General features: G+C 44.5%; 1 protein-coding gene across 4 annotated transcripts in view; it reads left to right on the top strand.

Moving 5' to 3' along the window:
* Window positions 1-20,930, top strand: part of ARHGEF6 (Rac/Cdc42 guanine nucleotide exchange factor 6) — a 171,451-nt gene that overhangs the window by 75,752 nt on the left and 74,769 nt on the right. For all 4 annotated transcript variants that reach the window (XM_056130214.1, XM_056130216.1, XM_056130215.1 and 1 more), the window contains one exon: window positions 2,389-2,459. In XM_056130214.1, the coding sequence (XP_055986189.1) occupies window positions 2,389-2,459 (71 nt within the window). The remainder of the gene's footprint in view (window positions 1-2,388; window positions 2,460-20,930) is intronic.

Here is a 20,930-nt window from a genome sequence, read left to right as displayed (position 1 = left end):
ATAATTGAGTAAAAACATCATGAGTTCTTTTGTCTCAGGGCTCTGTGCTCAGGAGCAGGTTTGGCAAATACAATACCTTGGGTTCAAGTCCTGGCTCTGTCACTTATTGTCTCAAAGGTATCACTGTACTGTTTGTCCAGTAAAGACTTGTGAATCCACTAGATTGATCCAGGTATATCTCCCCACACCACTTCCACCAGGTGGATCTTGAAGTAGCATAATGCTTCCAGAAACTAGCCGTATCCCACTTTTTATCACTGGGAAGTGACAAAAATAAACCCTCCCGGCTGCCTTTTTGCCTATTTGTACTCTACTTAACCTGGTCCGGCTGGAATATTCATTGTCTCAGGCATAGTCCTGCACTGAGCCATGCCATGTTTACAGATGGGCTTCTGGAATCTTCCTGCCTTAAATTCTTTGCTGTCTTTTTTTTGCCTGTCTGAATTCTGGCCACCCATTCTTTCCCAGCACTCCCAGGTTTAGATCAAGTCAAGTATGGGATTTTTTTTGGCTTTTTAGATCATACTAGGCAATGTTCAAGTGCTACTTCTGGCTCTGCGCTCAGGAATTACTCCTAGCAGTGCTCTGGGGACCATATGGGATGCCAGGGATCGAACCCAGGTCAGCCGCATGCAAGGCAAATGCCCTGCCCACTGTACTATCACTCTGACCCCAGAGCAAGTAAAGTATTTTCTGTACAGCAAATAGCTGCCTATTCTGGACTCCACTAGGAATCACGTCCATGCCATGACCAGAGTCCTTCAGCAGCTATATTTCTCAGCGCTAGTGGCTCAGGTTATAGACTCTAAGGAGACGGCCCTGGGCTGCAGTCTTGACTACCATTTGCCTGGTCTTAAGTAAATTATTACACCCCCTTTGAACCTTAGTGAGTTAACTCTCCTGCAAAATGAGTGGCTTCTCTCTGTCCAACACGGCTGTTATAAACATAAAATGTAAAGGCTAAAAAAGATGGAAACAACCTAAGTATCTAAGATCAGCTGACTGAGTAAAGAATCTATGACAACTTGTACACAGTGGAATACACCTCCACTATTTAAAAAAAAGATGAAATCATGTAATTTGTTCCTACTTGAATGATCGGGAGAGAATCATGCTGAGTGAAGTTAGAGAGGGACAGACACAGAATCATCTCGTATCTGTGATAAAATATACATAGTAAAGTAATAGCAAATACCCAACGCAGAATCTGATAATTGGTTGTCAGTAGGAAGTTTACCATATGGAGGTGGTGGTAGGGCTGGAATATGATGGAGCACTGGGACAGTGGCGGGGGGGAGGGGAAGCAGACACTCTAGTGAAGGGTGTGGTGCTGTAATGTTTTATGCATGAAACCCCTACCATTAACAGCATTGTAAATCATAGTGCATAAAAGTAAAATAAATTAAAATTCAACATACTTTTTTTTGGCTTTTTGGGCCACACCCAGCAATGCTCAGGGGTTATTCTTGGCTCTGCACTCAGGAATTACTCCTGGCAGTGCTTGGAGGACCATATGTGGTGACAGGAATCGAACTTGGGTCAGTCATATATAGGGCAAATATCCTACCCGGTGCACTATCACTCTGGCCCTGAGAAGATTTGATGATAGCTTTGTAAAGTTATAGTTCACTTTTTTATTGAATCACTGTGAGACACAGTTACAAAGCTTTTATGTTTGAGTTTCAGTCATACAATGATCAAACATCCATCCCTCCATCAGTGCACATTCTCCATCACTAATGTCCCCAGTATACTCCCCCTTTCCAATTCTCCCCCTGCCTCTATGACAGGCAATTCCCCCCATACTCTCTCTACTTTTGGGCATTATGGTTTGCCAAATAGATACTGAGAGGGTATTGCATTTGGTTCTTTATCTACTTTCAGCACACATCTCCCATCCCAAACAATTCCTCCAACCATTATTGACTTAGTGATCTCCTCTTTATTCCAACTGCCTTCTTCCCCAGCTCATGAGACAGACTTTCAACTATGGAGCAGTATTCCTGGCCCTTGTGTCTACTGTCCTTGAGTGTCAATCTCATGTTATTTTATATTACACAATTTAGTGCAGTCATTCCCTCTTTTTCTAATTCATTTCACTTAGTATGATACTCTCCATGCCCATCTACTTATAAGCAAATTTCATAACTTCATCTTTCTTAACAGCTGCATAGTATTCCATGTAGGTGTACCAAAGTTTCTTTAACCAGTCATCTGTTCTCGGGCACTCGGGCTGTTTCCATATTCTGGCCATTGAGTTTCACTTGTTTTGAAATATATATTTTCCTTCATCACTCTGCTTGATATTATTTATACTATGTTCATTGGATTTTAAAGTCTTCATCTTAGAGTTTATGATGTTAACACCATTTTGTGTCTTTTTCACAGAGAGACCACTCTCCCCCAAGGCTGTCAAGGGATTTGAAACTACTCCACTTACCAAGAATTATTATACTGTGGTGAGTAATCAGATAAATGTACAAAAGTTTTCCAGACTCCCCCAAGTGGAAACTTTTCACTTGTCCAGCCACTGATGTGTTAAGGTGACCCAAATGAAAGCCTGGATAAAGTTGCCTTGCAAAAGTGCATAGTCAACTGCATTGCAGTGAAGTTTCTGCCTTCATGTACTGTAGCATCCAAGGGTACCACAAAGATTCAGAGCAAATACAGGCATTGGAGGAAAACTCAACAGTTAAGACATAGACTTAAAGGTGAATTTCCAAGTTCCTCTAATGGAATAAGTTTTATATACTATGATTTTATTTTTGAATCAATCAATCCGTTGTGATAACCTCTTAAAATATTATCAACTTCATTCTTGAGGAAACCCAAAGGGAAGATTGCCCTTTGGCAAAGAGGAAGGAAAGAAACGGCTTTGGCTTGAACTCAGATATGTCAAAATATATTAGCTATAAATAGAGCCTTGTGATGCTTGAAACAAGTTCCCATTTGAAGCAGAAATGGAATCGTTCTCCATAATCTACTCTTTACTTTTCTTCACTTCTCCTTCTGAGACCTGGCCCAGTCACTAATGAAAAGGCCAAGTCATCATACTGCTGAGTTTCCCTGTCTGATAGCCCCACCTCTTCAGAAACCATTGGTTCCCCCTCCCCCCATGTTCTGTGTGGTTTGTTCTGCATGTGTCTTGCATTTCATGCATGGATCAGGTTTTTAACCCTCTCTACACCTTGGCTTTCAAAAACCTCAATTTCACTTTTCTGTGAATTTTTTCTAGAATTGTACCATGAGCAGTGGTTGGTATGAGAAATCAGGAAGGAATTTCATAGGTAACATGAACATGAATGGGATATTGTTTTTTGTCACGGTTGTCCACTTATATTTCTTCTTTTTTTTAATTTTTGGGTCACATCCAGCGATGAACTCAGAAATTACACCTGGTGTTCAGGGGGCCATAAGGATGCTGGGGATCAAATCCGGGTTGGCCGTATGCAAGGCAAACACCCTCTTCCCTTGTACTAACACTCGGCCCCTCCTCCTCTTATATTTTTGTGTTCAAACTTTATTAGCTAACAGGTCTAGGCTTTTGCCTGCTTCCTTCTTGATCACTTCTTTCAACTTCCATGTGAAAGCCCCAATGGTTTATTTTTAAAAACAGGCCACAATCAAATGATGGATGAAAATGTTTAGCCTGGAGCTAGAGAGATAGTTATGGTGCTTACCTTGAATTCAGCTGACACTGGTTCGGTCACTAGCAATGCCTGCTCCTCTGAGCATCGCCATGAGTGACCACAAAACATAGAGCCGGGAGTAGCCTCCGAACTCCCATTGACCCTCCCCACCCCACCAAACAAAAGAAACATGCTATTCTAACTTCTCCCTATCTGATCCCTTGTGGATCATTCTCTATCTCTGGTAATTCTAGAAAATTGATGGATTGACTGTGGGGGGAACACCTTGCAATGTTCAGGGGCCCATGTGATGCATGTACTTCAGTCCTTTGAGCCATCTCCTGGACCCCATGATTCTATGAATTTAAAGTGTTTAATGTTGTTGGGATCCTCCAAGGTCGATTCATTTCTGTGACTCCTTTGGATCTTTTTTTTGGTTTTGCATCATACCCAGCAATGTTCAGGGATGATTCCTGGTTCTTTACGCAAGAAGTACTCCAGGTGGTGTCCACGAACTTTATGGGATGCCAGGGATTGAACACAGGTTGTGCAAGGCAAGCAGGCAAGAGCCCTACCGGCTGCACAATCCTTCCAAGCCCCTGTGGTTATTATGGGTCTTATGTGAACCCCATATATGTACAAATGTTGGATGTGTCCTGCAGTTTGAATCACCCACCTCCTATTGAAGTTCATACGCATCGTTTCAGTTCCTTCTGTCAAAGACAGTTCTGCAGTGGACAGCTGATATGCCACTTTGGCAAAGCTTATGAAAATCTGTAGGATGGATTCCTACAAGTTCCATTGTTGGGTCAAAAGATTATGTACATACCTGTCTATCTTATTCATTCTTTCTCTGAGACATTCATTCATGTGTAAGTCTTGTGGGGGACTTGAGCCACACCAAACAGTGCTCAGGGGCTGTTTCTTTTCTGTTGGTTTTGGGTCACACTTGTTAATTCTCAGGGCTTACTCCTGGCTCTACAATCAGGGATCTTTCCTAGCAGGACTCAAGAGGAACATAGCTGGAGATGGAGTCTGGGTGTTGGGCTATTTCTAAGTACTCAGGAATGAACCTTGGCGATGCTCAGGGATCTCTATGTGGTGCCTGGGATTTTAACCAGCGTTAGCAGAATGCTGTAACCCCTGTACTATATCTGCAGCTGACTATATATATATATATATATAGTGATAGATTTGCCTCAAATTAAATAAAGAAAATAGATTTCAGGAATTCCACGATAGCATGTAAGGAATCTACAGAGCTATATTGGGAATATCACTGAATTATTGAGATCAGGTGGACATATTGGTGATTTTTTGGTGGAAACATAGTTATAATAGAGATGTGAAGTAATTTGGGTGAGTTATTGGTGGTGTTTTTAGTCCATATTTCTGATTTGAATATTTGAAGTCTTTTTTTGCCATACCTGGTGATACTCAGGGGTTACTCCTGGCTCTGCGCTTAGGAATCAGTCCTTGCAGTGCTCAGGGAACTACATGGAATGCTGGGGATTGAACCCTGGTTGACCAAGTGCAAGACAAGTGCCCAACTTGCTGTGCTATCTCTCCTAAACTCCTAAATGTTTACACACTCTTTGGGCCACAGTGATAGTACAGTGGGTAGAGTGTTTGCCTTGCATGCAGCTGACCCAGGTTCGATTTCCGGCATCCCATATAGTCCTACACGCACCACCAGGAGTAATTCCTGAGCTCTGAGCTAGGAGTAATCCCTGAATATCACTGGGTGTGACCCCAAAGCCAAAAATCATTTAAAAAATTTTGCACACTTCTTAGCCACAATTCAAAATGTGTTCTGCGTGTTTTTATTATCCTCCCATTTTGTACTATATACCTCAGGAAAAATTTTGAAAATCTTGTAAGCTGGAGCCTGAGCGATAGTACAGCAAGTAAGGTGCTTTCCTTACACACTGTCAACCTGGATTCAATATCCAGTACCCCAAATGGTTCCCTGAGTCCTGGCAGGAGTGATCCTTGAACACAGAGTCAGGTGTAAGCCCTGAGCACCACCTGGTGCAGGGAAAAATCTTGTATAGTTGTAGAATTTTAATGTTTTTCTTGGCTTTTGGGTCACCAGACTGTGCTGTGGGCTTGCTCCGGTGGGGTTCAGGGGGCCATATAGGGTGCTGGGAATCAAGCTGGCGTACGCTGCATGCAAACCAACACCTTACTCCTGTGCTCTCCAGGTTAAGGTATGTCTTTTCCATTTTTATGTTTTGGGCCACACTTTGGGGTGCTCTGGGGCTGCTCCTAGCTCTGTGCTCAGGGATCACTTGCTTGAGAGGTCAGATGCAGTGCCGGGATTCAAATTGGGGTTCAGTGCCTGCCAGGCAATTTCCTTAGCCTCTGTAATATCTCTTGGGTCTCTAACAGCTGTGTCTTTTAGAACCTATATGCAGCAGAAGAGGTGACGTCTATGGCATGTTAAATCATATGCAACTCTCAGGAACTGTCTAATTCTTCTGGACTCCCACCTTCAGCTTACCCCCATTTTCTCTCTTGCTCATCTATCTACCCACTTGACTCCTACCATGAGTATTTTCTGCTTTTCTAGTGCTTATTTCATCCCCCTACCTCCACTCTTTAAAGACTGATTTTTAGAGCTATGTAGGTTCGCAGCAAAAATGAGTGACAGGTGGAGATTTCCTATAGAATCCACCCCCCATGCACTCCTCCCCAGCTCCCCACATACCCACACTCCAGCAGTATATTTGTGTCCGTTGAAGAACCTCCATCCTTAGTACCTCTATGAGCTGTGCAGTGATAGAGTGTGATCACCCAAACCCCATAGTTTACATTTGAATTTGCTCTTGGTGTCGTACATCTGAGGGGTTTGGAAACGTCCCTAATGACATGTAAATGGATTCCTGGAGCCAGTTCCAAAGTGGGTGTGTGTGGAGGCTCCCCCACACCAGCCAGCAAATTTCACACACCAAGTAGGGTGTCAGGAAATAGAAACTCAATTCTGACACTATCCACCCAGATATAGTGATACATTTCACAGCAGAGCAATCTGGCTCCTTAGACCAGCCTCCATCACAGAGGCCAGTTGTAAAGCCCGGCTGTTCCTTCTGCTCCTGGCCAATCAACCACGCATTGGAGGCTCCCAACACATCCTTCTGGAGTTCTGGAGACCTCCTGGAAGGGCTTACAGTGCTCAGGAATTCAGTTGACTTGCTGGATTACAGGTTATAGTGCAGAGGAATGTCAATGTAAGGCCAAATGGAGATGCATAGGGAAGATATGAGGCAGGGGGTGGCATTCCAGGTCCCCCCACATGTTCACCAACCTGTATGCTCTTTGAAACCACTTCTTTTGATTTTCATGGAGGTCTCTTTACATAGCCACGGATGAGAACATCACTGACCTTTCACAACTGATTCAACTTGCAGAAGATTGGTAGGTACTGAGAATATTTTTTTTAGTCACCATCGGATACACAGTTCCAAGGTTGTTCATGACTGAGTTTCAGTCATACAATGTTTCAACACCCATCCCTCCATTAGTGCACATTTCCCAGGTCCAGTGTCCCCAATTTCCCTCCCATCACCCCGTACCCAACCCCAAGCCTGCCTTTATGGCAGGTACTTCTCTCTCTCTCTCTCTCTCTCTCTCTCTGTGCTATCTTTCTCTCTCTCTTTTCTCTCTCTTTCCTTTTGTGCATTGTGGTTTGCAGTACAGATACTGAAAGGTTATCGTGTATTTCCCTTTACCTACTTTTAACATTCAGCTCTTGTCCAGTATGATCATTTCCAACTATAATTACCATACTGGTCCCTTCTCTATCTTACCTACCCTCTGACCCACACACACTCAGGGTAGTAAATTTTTTTTTGTGGTGGGCACACATACAGTGCTCAGGGGCTATTTTTACTCAATGCTCAGAAGTTAAGTTGCTCTTGGTGATGCTTGGGAAACTGCCAAGGTAGTCAGAGAGGTAGCTTGGGCCTCCTCTATGCCAAGTATATACTCAACCACTGATCTATTTCTCCAGAATGGTACTTCCAACAAACAACTTTCAGTCTTATTTAGATGCTTCCAAAAGCCACTTCACTCACATCACAAAAGAGACATTTTAACATTTAGGAAATTCCAAGTGTTTCGGGAACTGTGACCCACAAAAGGTAGACACAGATCAAATCTAGAATGAGAAGAATTTTGACCATCTGAATGGCTTAAGTAGATATTTCTTTTTTTCTTCTTATTTTTGGGTCACACCTGGCAGTACTCAGGACTTACTCCTGGCTCTGCATTCAGCGATGACCCTGGCAAGCTTGGGGAACCATATGGGATGTCAGGAATTGAACCTGGTTTGGCCACATGCCAGGCAAACACCCTAGCCATTATACTATTGCTCTGGCTTCCAAATAGACATTACTTATAAATCACACTTTCACCACCCTCAAAATATTTTGCACTTTTTCATTTTCTGAATCTATCAGCCTTGGGGCTGGAGAGTTTGCACAGTGGGTAGGGTTCTTGCCTTATACATGCCTGATCTGGTTTTGATCCCCACCACCCCATATAGTTCCTTGAGTACCAGCAGGAGTGATCTGAGTGCAGAGCCAGGAATAAACCCAGGGCACTGCCACATGTTGCCCAAAATTCACCCCCACAAATCCACAAGGCTAAACTACTTCACACATTTATCCATTTATTCGTGTTCCGTGTATCTGCTCTCTTCTACTTGTGGATTTCCAATCTGACTCATTTATAAAGCTTTTTCATTTGAGGGCTGTAGGAAAGTGAGGTGGTAGGGTTTTGTGGAGTTGGAGCATATCAATGGATGGTCAGGACTAGTACTGCTTGTTTGTGAAAGCTGAGGTTCTGGAGGTGTGAAATTAATCACTGCTCTTGAACAGAAACCGCTTTTCCAAGATGGAAGTCAAATATGCCATTAGTACAGTTATGTGTTACTCTTCTCATTCTCAGAGAATTTTACTGACATTAATGTATAAATAGTTTAAGGTTTTAAACTTTTTGATTAAACTCCACATCCGCGGGTGCTTAGGGGTTACTCTTGGCTCTGAGCTCAGGGATCACTCTTGACGGAGCTCAAGGGAAACGTGGGGTACCAGGGATTGAATCCACGTCCACCGTGTTCAAGACAAGCGCCCTACCCAACTATACTATCACGTTGGCCCTCCATTAATGTATTTTATGAGCACCATAGTGATCTTAGTGTTCTTCTTTTATTTATTTATTTTTTTGGCTTTTGGGGTCACACCTGGTGATACTTAGGGGTTACTCCTGGTTCTGTGCTCAGAAATTACTCCTGGCATTGCTGGGAGAGCATATGGGATGCCGAGGATCAAACCTGGTTCGGCTGCATGCAAGGCAAACACCCTCCTCACTATACTACCATGCCTACCTTTCTTCTAATACAATTTTGCTTGGATTTAAAGGATCATGAGCCCTTGGGACCTGAGTGTTAGTACAATAGGTAAAGCGCTTGTCCTGCACATGGGTAACCCAAGTTTGTTCCCCGGTTCTGCATATGGTACCTTGAGTCTGCTAGGAGTGATCCTTGAGCACAGAGCCAGGATACTCCCGAGCACTGCCAGGTGTGGCCCCCAAACCAAATATCAAACAACAGGAAAAACAAAATAGTTCATTTTATTTTTCCTTTATCATTAGCCATATCTCTCATTCTACCTTTTATTTACACATCTTACTCTCCGTAATTTCTCCATGCTTAGGCAACATGTTCTCTTTAGAAAACGTAGTTATAGAAGTGGGGCCAGTGGCCAGAGAGATAGTACAGTGGGGAGGACACTTGCCTTGCACGAAGCCAACATGGGTTTGATTCCTGGCATCCAATATAGTTCCCCACACCCATTGGGAGAGATTCCTGAGTGTAGAACCAGGAGTAATCCCTGAGTACCACTGAGTGTGGTTTCCTCCCCCCACCGCCTGCCAAAAAAAAGCAAAAAAAAAAAAAAAAAAGAGCCACTACCTCTCAGGCAGTAAGCATATTTTCTAATGACAGAAGTCTGTAAGAGATTTAAAACCATAAAAGTGTGTCCAGAGAGAACAGGCATTAAGGCACTTATCTTGCATGCAACTGATTGTCATTCATATCTCCAGTATTACAAATGATTCCCCAAGCACTGCTAGGGGTCACTCCTGAGGACAATAGTCCCTGAGCACTGTTAGATGTTGCCCCAAACTCCTAATCCCCCCAAATAAAGTGAACTATTCAAACCTTTCAGAAAAAGTAGGTTTTTTCTTTTTTGGCAGGGGTGGGAGTGGGAAACAGAAAGATTGATTGGATAGTAGAAGGGAAAGGCAAAGAAACCTTAGCAGGGGAAAAACTAGCAGTCCAGAACCAAGTTGAGAAAAATGTATTTTCAATGGGGATATGTTTTACTGGAAAGTCAATCGGCCAGAATGAAGTTACAAAGTTGCAGAAGACTTCCACCTCTTTTTTTACAGATTGGCCATTCTCCGCAGTTGCTCAAATTTGGATCTTGTCAAAGGTTCATTGAGCTCAAGGATCCTTGGTTATCCGAGTGGAGGCTGAGGCTGGGAGGCAGAAGCAGTGTCTGGAGGCAATCTATCTGAGCAAGTTGAAATGAATTTTTCTGCCGTCAAATTGGGCTGCTCTGCCGTTGGTCTGCCTGGCCAGCTTCTTGCCTTCTGCCTGTCTACTGAGGCCTTCTGTTTGAGAGCACATAGCCTTCTCTGTCTGCTCTCCTTTTTATCTTTTTACAGTAGATGCCCTGTGGCTGAAAAAGAAAGAACCAGTCTCTGAAGTTTGTCAGTTGGTCTTTTGAGAGGGAGGAAAGCAATCAGGGTCCGAGTGAAGTTTGGAAAGCCTGCCAAGTATCTGCTCTGATGACGGTTCTACTCTGCAGGCCACCTCGAGAGCAGTGCTCTTTCATGCATGATCGTCCCGATGCTGAGCATTCTTTTTTTTTTTTTTTTTTTTTTTTTTTATTTTTATTTTATTTTATTTTTTTTTATTTATTGAATCACCGTGGGAAAGGTTACAAAGCTTTCAGGTTTAGGTCTCAGTCATGCAAATATCAAACACATTTCCCTTTACCAATACTTTTTTTTTTACCATGAAGAACCCCAATAAAACCCCACCCCCCACCCCTCCCAGTCCCTGTGGGGCAGATGAATTCTAGTTAACACTCTATCTGCTTTGATTAGATTCATTGTTTCAACAAAAGATTCACCACTATTATTTAGTTTACCCTCCCCCCCCCCAAATCAGACAAGCTGAAAAAGCATTGTGACGTGATTTGCTTTCTACAGCTGGGTTCAAGAATTAAATGTTGGTTTTGGATTTCTGCTATTTTACTTATTGACCCTGGAAGTATTTCTACTGAAAGTCAGATAGTTAAGAAATTGGTTTCTGTGCTCTGGAGTCGTGGCCGTGCTAGAGAGCCGCTCGTGGGGGGCAACTGGTGACCTCGGTAGGGCGTGAAGGACGGACCGGAACGCCCCTCTTCCCATGAGGTTTTAGTCACCCCCACACCCCCGGCTCATACCTGATGTCCACAAGGCTCCCATGTGGCCGCCATCTTTCTTTCCAGAGAGGAGAGGGCGAATGGGGCAACACCCTTTCCCCTCCAGCAGATTTGATGTCCTGGATTAACGCATAGTCCGTTCACTTTTCTGCTCCAAGCTGTTGGGTTCTGCATTAAATCCTTGTGTTTCTGGGGCTGTGGCTGTGCTGGAGAGCCGCTCGTGGGGGGCAACTGGTGGCCTCGGTAGGGCGTGAAGGACGGACCGGAGCGCCCCCCTTCCCATGAGGTTTTAGTCGCCCCCACACCCCCGGCTCATACCTGCTGTCCACAAGGCTCCCATGTGGCCGCCACCTTTCTTTCCAGAGGGAGGAGGGCGGAAGGGACCAACACCCTTTCCCCTCCGGGCAGACATGATGTCCTGGATTAACGCATAGTCCTTTCACTTTTCTGCTCCAAGCTGCTGGGTTCTGCATTAAGTCCTTGTGCTTCTGGGGCTGTGGCCATGCTGGAGAGCCGCTCGTGGGGGGCAACTGGTGACCTCGGTAGGGCATGAAGGACGGACCGGAACGCCCCCCTTCCCATGAGGTTTTAGTCGCCCCCGCTCCCCCGGCTCATGCCTGCTGTCCACAAGGCTCCCGTGTAGCCGCCATCTTTCTTTCCAGAGAGGAGAGGGCGAATGGGGCAACACCCTTTCCCCTCCAGCAGATTTGATGGCCTGGATTAACGCATAGTCCGTTCACTTTTCTGCTCCAAGCTGTTGGGTTCTGCATTAAATCCTTGTGTTTCTGGGACTGTGGCCGTGCTGGAGAGCCGCTCGTGGGGGGCAACTGGTGGCCTCGGTAGGGCGTGAAGGACGGACCAGAACGCCCCCCTTCCCATGAGGTTTTAGTCGCCCCCACACCCCCGGCTCATACCTGCTGTCCACAAGGCTCCCATGTGGCCGCCACCTTTCTTTCCAGAGGGAGGAGGGCGGAAGGGACCAACACCCTTTCCCCTCTGGCAGACTTGATGGCCTGGGTTAACACATAGCCCGTTCACTTTTCTGCTCCAAGCTGCTGGGTTCTGCATTAAGTCCTTGTGCTTCTGGGGCTGTGGCCGTGCTGGAGAGCCGCTCATGGGGGGCAACTGGTGGCCTCGGTAGGGCGTGAAGGACGGACCAGAACGCCCCCCTTCCCATGAGGTTTTAGTCGCCCCCACACCCCCGGCTCATACCTGCTGTCCACAAGGCTCCCATGTGGCCGCCACCTTTCTTTCCAGAGGGAGGAGGGCGGAAGGGACCAACACCCTTTCCCCTCTGGCAGACTTGATGGCCTGGGTTAACACATAGCCCGTTCACTTTTCTGCTCCAAGCTGCTGGGTTCTGCATTAAGTCCTTGTGCTTCTGGGGCTGTGGCCGTGCTGGAGAGCCGCTCATGGGGGGCAACTGGTGGCCTCGGTAGGGCGTGAAGGACGGACCGGAACGCCCCCCTTCCCATGAGGTTTTAGTCGCCCCCACACCCCCGGCTCATACCTGCTGTCCACAAAGCTCCCATGTGGCCGCCACCTTTCTTTCCAGAGGGAGGAGGGCAGAAGGGACCAACACCCTTTCCCCTCTGGCAGACTTGATGGCCTGGGTTAACACATAGCCCGTTCACTTTTCTGCTCCAAGCTGCTGGGTTCTGCATTAAGTCCTTGTGCTTCTGGGGCTGTGGCCGTGCTCAAAGCTTAACTATGATTTTCAGAGAGAAACGTTAGGTGGTTTACTTCCCATGGATCACTTTGTATTTAGAGAGAGGTTTTGAGGAAAAGTCCTAGTTCCCGCATACTCGACCTGTGCTTGTAGAGGTTTCTGGTCACCGGGGGTCCATCTCGGGGAGGCGGGATGCGGTACCTACCCCATCTCGGACTTCCTGATGATCTCGGCTCTTTTTGGAAACTGTTTTTGTTTTTTTTTCCTTCGGGATCTCTGGATCCCGCCCTCCATGTTCTTCTCTTCGGCTGAATGAGCATTCTTTTTTTAATGTAGTAGTACTGCAATTGATTAAAGCACTGATTAAGCTGACTGAAGCAGGCATGATCTCCACATCCTTTTCTTTTATTTTTTAATTTTATTTTTATAAAGTTGCTCACAATAATTGATTACATTATTTCAACACCAATCCTGCCACCATTACACCTTCCTACCACCATTATTTTGAATTTCCCCACCACCATTACACCTTCCCAGCACCATTATTTTTAATTTTCCCATCACTGTCCAAGCATGCCCCAGAGGCAGATGCTAAATAATTTATTTGTATTCCTTGTTATGAGTAGTATGAGATGTCATGTGGCCACGAAAGTGGCCGCATGATCCTGGAATTCTAAATTTTTTAAAAATATTTGGAGTCCAAAGGCATTCTGTGGTGTACTGCTCTCTTCTGAGATTCATTTGTGAGTCTCTGAATCATGGCTGTTAATGCACTTAAATGGTGTCCAGAGGCAGTTTGTGGGCATGACTGTCAGGAACTGGAAGGGCGGGGAGATGGGGGGAGGTCACTTAACCCTCCCATCCCAATTCCATGAAGCTTGGAGTTTTCAGTCACTACTCCCACATACCTTTTTTTTTTTTAGATGATTCATTCTCTTGCATAGGGGGCGGCAGGAGCTTGGGATGATCCGGTGAAGGTTGACTGTGAACGTGGTGGCAGTTGGGTTCTGGAGGTTTGCGGCTGCTGGGGTTCATTTGCAGCAGGTGGAGGGAAACACCTGCCCCCCTCTGAGGTGCCCCCTCTTGGCACGAGGTGGGGAGATATCTCTGTGGCATGCTGCGCTCTTCCGAGATTCATTTGTCAGTCTCTGACTCATGGTCATTAATGTGCTTAAAAGGCCTGCTTTTGATCTCTTTCGAGATTTATTTCTGGGTCTCTGAAGCAAGTCTGATAAATGAGCTTGTATAGCTGAGCCGGAGATAGTTTGTGGACATGGTTCCCACATACCTAACTTTTGGCCCTTAAATTTCTCAGGAAACATGGTCCCAAGTTGTTGGGGTCTGGCCAGAGGCACAGTGGCAATTTTGGGGTGTCAGGAAACCTGAAGGCACCATCAGGCTGCTGATGCCCTCATCCCAGGGTACAGGGTGACCTGCTGGGTGGCAATGTACCCACTGCTGAGCATTCTTTTAATGAGGGACTCACTAATCACTTTGTCGTGTTTCATTTTGTAAAGTCATCCACCAGCCACCCTCAAGATTTGCAGCAATAGGAGCCAGCGGGATAGTACAGCGGGTAGGGCATTTACCTTGCATGTGGCTGACCTGGGTTCAATCCTCAGCATCCCATATCGTTCTCCGAGTACTGTCAGTAGTAATTCCTGAGCGCAGAGCCAGGAGTAACCCTTGAGCATCGCTGGGTGTGACCCCAAAAGCCAAAAACCAACAAAAAAAAACACAGAATCAGAAATCAAACAAGCTAATCATGAGAAGATTGTTGGAATATTTCTCTCAAAATTTAAATGATTTCTGTTAAGGGAGTCCCAGATGACAACATTCTAAAGGAAGTTGAAATACTAAAGTTATTCCCAATGGGATGGAGGGTGAATAATAGCAACCAAAGAATTCAAGCAAATGTTGGTTGTTTTTCCAACTCACATTTCATGATGTATATAATACCTGGGCTGGAGCGATAGCACAGTGGGTATGGTGTTTGCCTTGTATGAGGCTGACCTGGGTTCGATTCCTCTGTCCCTCTCGGAGAGCACGGAAGCTACCGAGAGTATCCCGCCCGCACAGCAGAGCCTGGCAAGCTCCCCGTGGCGTATTCAATATGCTAAAAACAGTAACAACAAGTCTCACAATGGAGACATTACTGGTGCCCACTTGAGCAAATCGATGAACAACAGGAGGACAGTGCTACAGTGCTATATAATACCTGTGGAATTTCTATTTTTTTGCTGTGGGTGGTGGTTGTTTGGGCCTTACCCAGCAAAGTTCAGGGATTATTTCTGGCACTGCACTTAGTAGTTACTCCTGGCGGTGCTCAGGGAACCATAGGGAAAGACAGGTCTAACCCACATCGGCTGTGTGCACACCGAACTTGCTATACTGTTGCTGACCACTTGCCCCCATCAGTGATATCTCTAATTAGGAAAAAATCCTTTCAAGTCATGGATATTTTGTTTTGTTTGTTTGTTTGTTGGGGGACCACATCTGGCCCTGCTCAGGGTTTTCTTCTGACTTTCTGCTTAGGGGTCTGCCATTGGAGATTAAAGTAGATCAGTGGGATGCGATACACTTGCCTTAACCCCTGTACTATTACCCTAGGCCCTTGGTTTAGTTTTTCTTTTTGTTGGTAGACATAACTTTGTTAGAGTGTCATTTAGTGACAACAGTGCTGGAAAGGAGGGTGAAGAAGAAGTGACATAGCTGTTACCAGACACAGACTTTTTAGAAAAATGTGAACAAAAGGACATGATTACATGACTTTATTTCCTTCTGAGTATAAGTGGGAAAACATCACCATCACCCCCCTACAACAAAAGCCGAAGACAAAACATACAGTGTTACTAAAACAATATTGTATTTCTTGGTAGAATACAGCACTGTTGAATTCTAGTGCAGTTCTCTCCATTTCTTTTTGGAAGGGCTTGGGAACCACACCCAGCGGTGCTCAGGAGCTATTCCTGACAGCGTCCTCAGACTGTCTCCAGCAAGCTTGGTATAGAAATGGGATGCAAGGCAAGCACTTTAACCCTTGGGCTCTTCTGCAGTTCTCTCCATTTCTAAGAATGAAAAATGAATCCTTGAACTGAGGATATAGTGCAGGAGGTAAACTGCTTGCCTAGCATGTGACTAACCCTGGTCTCAAATCTCCAGCACCAAATATAGTTCCTCAAGCACTGCCAGGAGTGATTTCTGAGCACAGATCCAGGGAGTAAGCCTAAAGAACCACCATGTGCGGCCCCCCCCAAACTAAGAATGAAACCCATAAAACTGAATCCTGGTGCTGAGCATAAGTCTGAGTAAGAGAGTCATGAGGTACTGCAGTGGGCAATAGCCCAGCTGGGCAGAGAGCTATAATAATGGACAATTTGAGTTATGAGACAGGCACTATATTAAGTGTGGACTTTGAGTTTGAGATAAAAATGGCAGTTTCTATTAAAAGATGAGAAATTTATGATTTGACTTTCAAAAATAAGTTTTAGCATAACTCACATACTGCAAAATTTACCAATGAAAAGATACGATTCACTGACTTTTTTTTTACTGAATTAACATAAATGACAAACACCATTGTTTTATTTTATTTTATTTTATTTTGTTTGATTGGGGGTGGTGCCTAGGGTGTACTTCCAGCTTTGTACTCAGGAGTGATCCTGGCAGCAGATCACTTGGGGATCACTTGGGGGACCATATGTAGGCAAGGGATTCCAGCTGGGTTGAGCTTCCTGCCACCAAGTCCCTTAACCTCTCCCACTCTTGTATTTCCCTTCTATTATATCCGCCCTAAAGAGTGTAACCTAGTATTTTATTGTGGAGGTCTTTTGGGTTTTGTTGTTGTTGTTGTTGTTGTTTGGTTTTGATGGTCACACCTGGTGGTGCATGGTGTTCAGTACTTGAGGGTCACTCCTACTGGAACTTAGGAGACCACGCTGTGTTGGGGATCAAACCAGGATCTCTTACCTACAAAACTCACCTCATGAGCTATCTGACTCTTTGGCCCCATCCTAAAGCTTTGATTGATTTGTGTCCTTCCTTAATGGTTTATGTTGTCTACTACCTTTTCATGTGTTTGTTGGCCGTTTGTATCAGTCCTTTGTAGAAATGGCTGTTCTTTGCCAATTTTTAACTGATTGTCACTAATTGTTGAGTTTTTATTTGGGGGAGATTAGGGGGTGCACTGGCTGTGCTCAGGGCTTACTCTTGCCTCTGTGCTCAGTGATCAGAGATCACTCCTGGTGGTGGTTGGGGGCCAGATGCAGTGCCCATTATTGATCCAGAGTTAGTTACTCTTATCAAGAGATTTCTAAATATTTCACCCTTTCTGTGGGCTATCTTCATGTTCTTTAAATAATTTAATTAAATGAATCAAGTCAGTTTTTTTGGGGAGGGGATGGCATGCCCTGCAGTACTCAGGGTTTCTCTGGACATTGTGCTTAGGGATCAGTCCTGATGGGGTGCAGAGGACAATATGTGGAGCCAGGGATCGAACCCAGGTGAGCCGCATGCAACACAAAGGCCTTACACATTGTAATACTGCTCTGGCTCTGTCTTCACTTTCCGGAAGGGCCTGGGGGACCATATGGGATCACTCCTGGCAGGGCTTGGGGGACCATATGGGATATCAGAGATCGAACCTGGGTCAGCCACAGACAAGGCAAGCACCCTATCTACTGTACTATTGCTCCAGAACCGTGTTTTAATCTTTTTTATTCCTCTCAAAATAGATTTTTGAGTAGAGTTTAGACTTTTATAGAGGGTAACATTTCTACTTCATCACTGGATTAATTTCACAACTCATCATTTGTTTCAGTCCCCTGAATTTACACTTCTGCACTTCTGCATATTCCTAGGGAATAGGACTCCAAATACAGACAAGTGGTTATGGAGGCAGTGTTACAACTTTACTCCTAGCTTTAGAAATCTTCCCCTTGTGCTCTTATAAGCTAGTGGCTCTCATCTATGAATGAGATTGCCCTTCAGGTCACATTTCACAGTGTTGTAACTGGGGCAGGGGTGCCTCACAGTGTGCGGGTGATATTTGATGAACAAAAGGATGCTGGTAGGCCTCCTACAAATCTCGTGTAATTCCCCTTACAAGAGAGAGTGACATATTGTGAAATGTCAATAGTGCTACTAGTGAGGCCCTTTTGGGGAGGGATGTTGGAAATTGAACTTAGTGTCTTATACATGGGAGGCTTGTGTTCCGCCATTGAGCTATTACCTTTCCCCCAAAAGGATCTGTACATTTTTTTTTTGGCTTTTTGGGTCACACTAGGCAATGCTCTGTGGTTTCTCCTGGCTCTTCACTCAGGAATTACTCCTGGCAGTTCTCAGGCGACCACATAGGATGCTGAGATTCAAACCTGGTCAGCAGTGTGCAAAGCAAATGCCCTCTCCACTATCCTATTGTTCTGAGTCTCCAGTACAAATTTTTATTATAAATAAAGCCCACCCTCCATTCTATACCCTCCTGTGCTTTTTCTTCCACCCCACGCTCTTTACCTCAGATAACCCTAGTTCTGTGTCAATGTCCACTGGTTTATTTATTTATTTATTTATTTTGGTGAGGTTAACACCTGCCTGTGCTTAGGGCTTACTCCTGACTACATTCAGGGATTACTCCTGGAGGTCTGTGGGGACCATATGGGGTTCTGGGGATTGAACCTGGGTCTGCTGTGCAAGGCAAATGTCCTGCCCCCAATATTATTACTATGGACCTGGCTTATTTATTTATTTATTTATTTGGGTTTGGGAGCCACACCCGACATTTTTCAGGGCTTACTCCTGGCTCCGTGTCAGCATCACTTCTGGCAGGGCTCTGGAGACCACATGTTATGCTGGGGGTCTAAGCTGGGTTGGCTATAGGCAAGACAAGAGCCATACCCATATACTGTCTGTTTGACCCCCTATAGGTTTATTTTTGTTTTTTCCCTTTAACTTTGTCTCTATAATTCACATGTGACTGAAATCATTTAATATTTGTCTTTCTCCTTCAAATTTACTTTGATTCACCTAGTCCCATCAAGTCCTTTATATTTTGCTGCAAAGGGTAAAATTTCATCATTTTGAATAGTTGAATGTTATCATTATAGTTCATAAATCACATATTTTTGTTGTTGTTTATGGGTCACACACCTAGCGGTTTTCAAGGGTTACATATGGCTCTGCACTCAGGAATTACTCTTGGTGGTGTTTGAGGGAACAGTTGGGTTGTTGAGGATTGAACCCAGGCAAACACCTTAAACACTGAACTATCTTTCCAACACCTTATATATCACATATTTTGATTTGATTTGACTTGATTATTTTGTCACACCTGAAGATGCAAAGGGTTACTCCTGGTTCTGCATTCAGGAATTACTCCTGGCAGTGCTTGGGGACCATATGGGATGCTGGGGATTAAACCCGGGTCGGCCATGTGCAAGGCAAATGCCCTACTCACTGTACTATCTTTCTAGCCTCAGATCATAAATATTTTTTAAATTTTTATTAGTGACACACCATGAGGTACAGTTGTAGTCTTACAAATTTTTGTGCTTGGGTTTCAATTATACAATGATCAAATACCCATCCTTCCACCAGTGCCCATTTCCCACCACCTCGGATCCCAGTATCCCTCCCACTCCCCATCTCCCCCATCCCACCCTGCCTCTGTGGCACTGCATTCCCTTTTGTTCTCTCTCTCCTTTTGGGTGTTGTGGTTTTCAAAAGAGGTAATGAGTGGCAATCATGTTTGGTCTATAGTCTACTTTGAGCATGCTTCTCCCATCCTGGGAAGATCCTCCCAACACCCTTTGTTTGGTGCTCCCTTCTCGGATTAGTACCAGGAATTTTTCTCCATGGCTTGGAGGCCAGCCACACATGCTAGGGGAAAAGGGAGCTCAGATATCATATATTTTTAATCTAATCATCTAATGGGGAGGGCGGTTGTTTTCTTCTCTATTGTAAATAATGCTGTGATAAACATTGGGGTGGCTAGAGCTTTTTGTTAGTGTTTTCTGATTCTTCAGACAGTTAAACAGAAGTGCTACTGCAGGCTCAGATGGTAGCTCTATTTTCAGCTTCTGGGGGAAGCTCCATACTGCTTTTCATAATAGCTAGACCAATTTACATTCCCACCAACAATAATGCAGATAGGGTTCCTTTTACTCAACATCCTCACCAACACCCTTCTCCTTTTTGTTTTGGAACCACATGCAGCAGGGGCATTTAGGGTTATTCTTGGCTCTGCACTCTGGAATTACTCTTAACACTTCTCAGGGGACCATGTGGGGTGCTGGGATCGAACCCGGTCAGTTTGGTGCAAGACAAGCGCCCTACCCACTCTACCTGCTATACTATCACTCTGGTCACAACACTATTCGTTTTTATTCAGCCTTTCTCATGGCTATGAGATGCTAGCTCCACATGATTTTGACTTGAACTTTTTGGAAAATCAGCGATGATGATCATCTTTCCGTGTACCTGTTGACCATTTATTTATATGATCATTTGGAGAAGTGTCTTCATATTTTCTGCTCTTCTTTATTAGGTTGTTTGTTTATTGTGGCTGAGTTGCTTAACATATTTTATATTGTGAACATTAACTCCTGTATTGATTTATAGCATTAAATATGTTCTCCTGTGGGTCATCAGGTAAGGCACATACCTGCCTTGCATGCAGACAACCCTAGTTCTATACCTAGCACTCTGTTTGGTGCCATAAGCAACGCCAGGAATTATCCCTCTGCACAGAGCCAGGAGTAAGCCCTGAGTACTGATGGGTGTGGTCCAAAATAAAAACAAAGAAAAGAAAAGGAAATTTGTATTCCCATTTAGAAGGAGTTTAAAAATTTCTATTTCTATTTTCTTTTGTTCTAAAAAAGCTTTTATAATTCAATATAGTACCAATTGCAAAGCTTTCTTTTCCTTTCTTACTTGCTGTTAGGATTGAGTCCCCTAAGACATAAGGAAAAGCTGATGTCATGTCATAGAACATGACACCTATATTGTCTTCTATATACTTTATACTTTCAGGTATTATATCCAGACCATTAATCAATTTTGGAGTATTTTTATTGGTTCTGCACTCTGGAATTATCTTAACATTTCTTGGGGAACTATATGGGGTCCCAGGATTGAACACAG

This window comes from Sorex fumeus, unplaced genomic scaffold, assembly GCF_029834395.1.
Source record: "Sorex fumeus unplaced genomic scaffold, SorFum_2.1 ptg000075l, whole genome shotgun sequence".
Classification (NCBI taxonomy): Eukaryota; Metazoa; Chordata; class Mammalia; order Eulipotyphla; family Soricidae; genus Sorex; species Sorex fumeus.
Note: the sequence above shows the minus strand (reverse complement) of the source record. Positions and strands in the feature narration are given on the sequence as shown.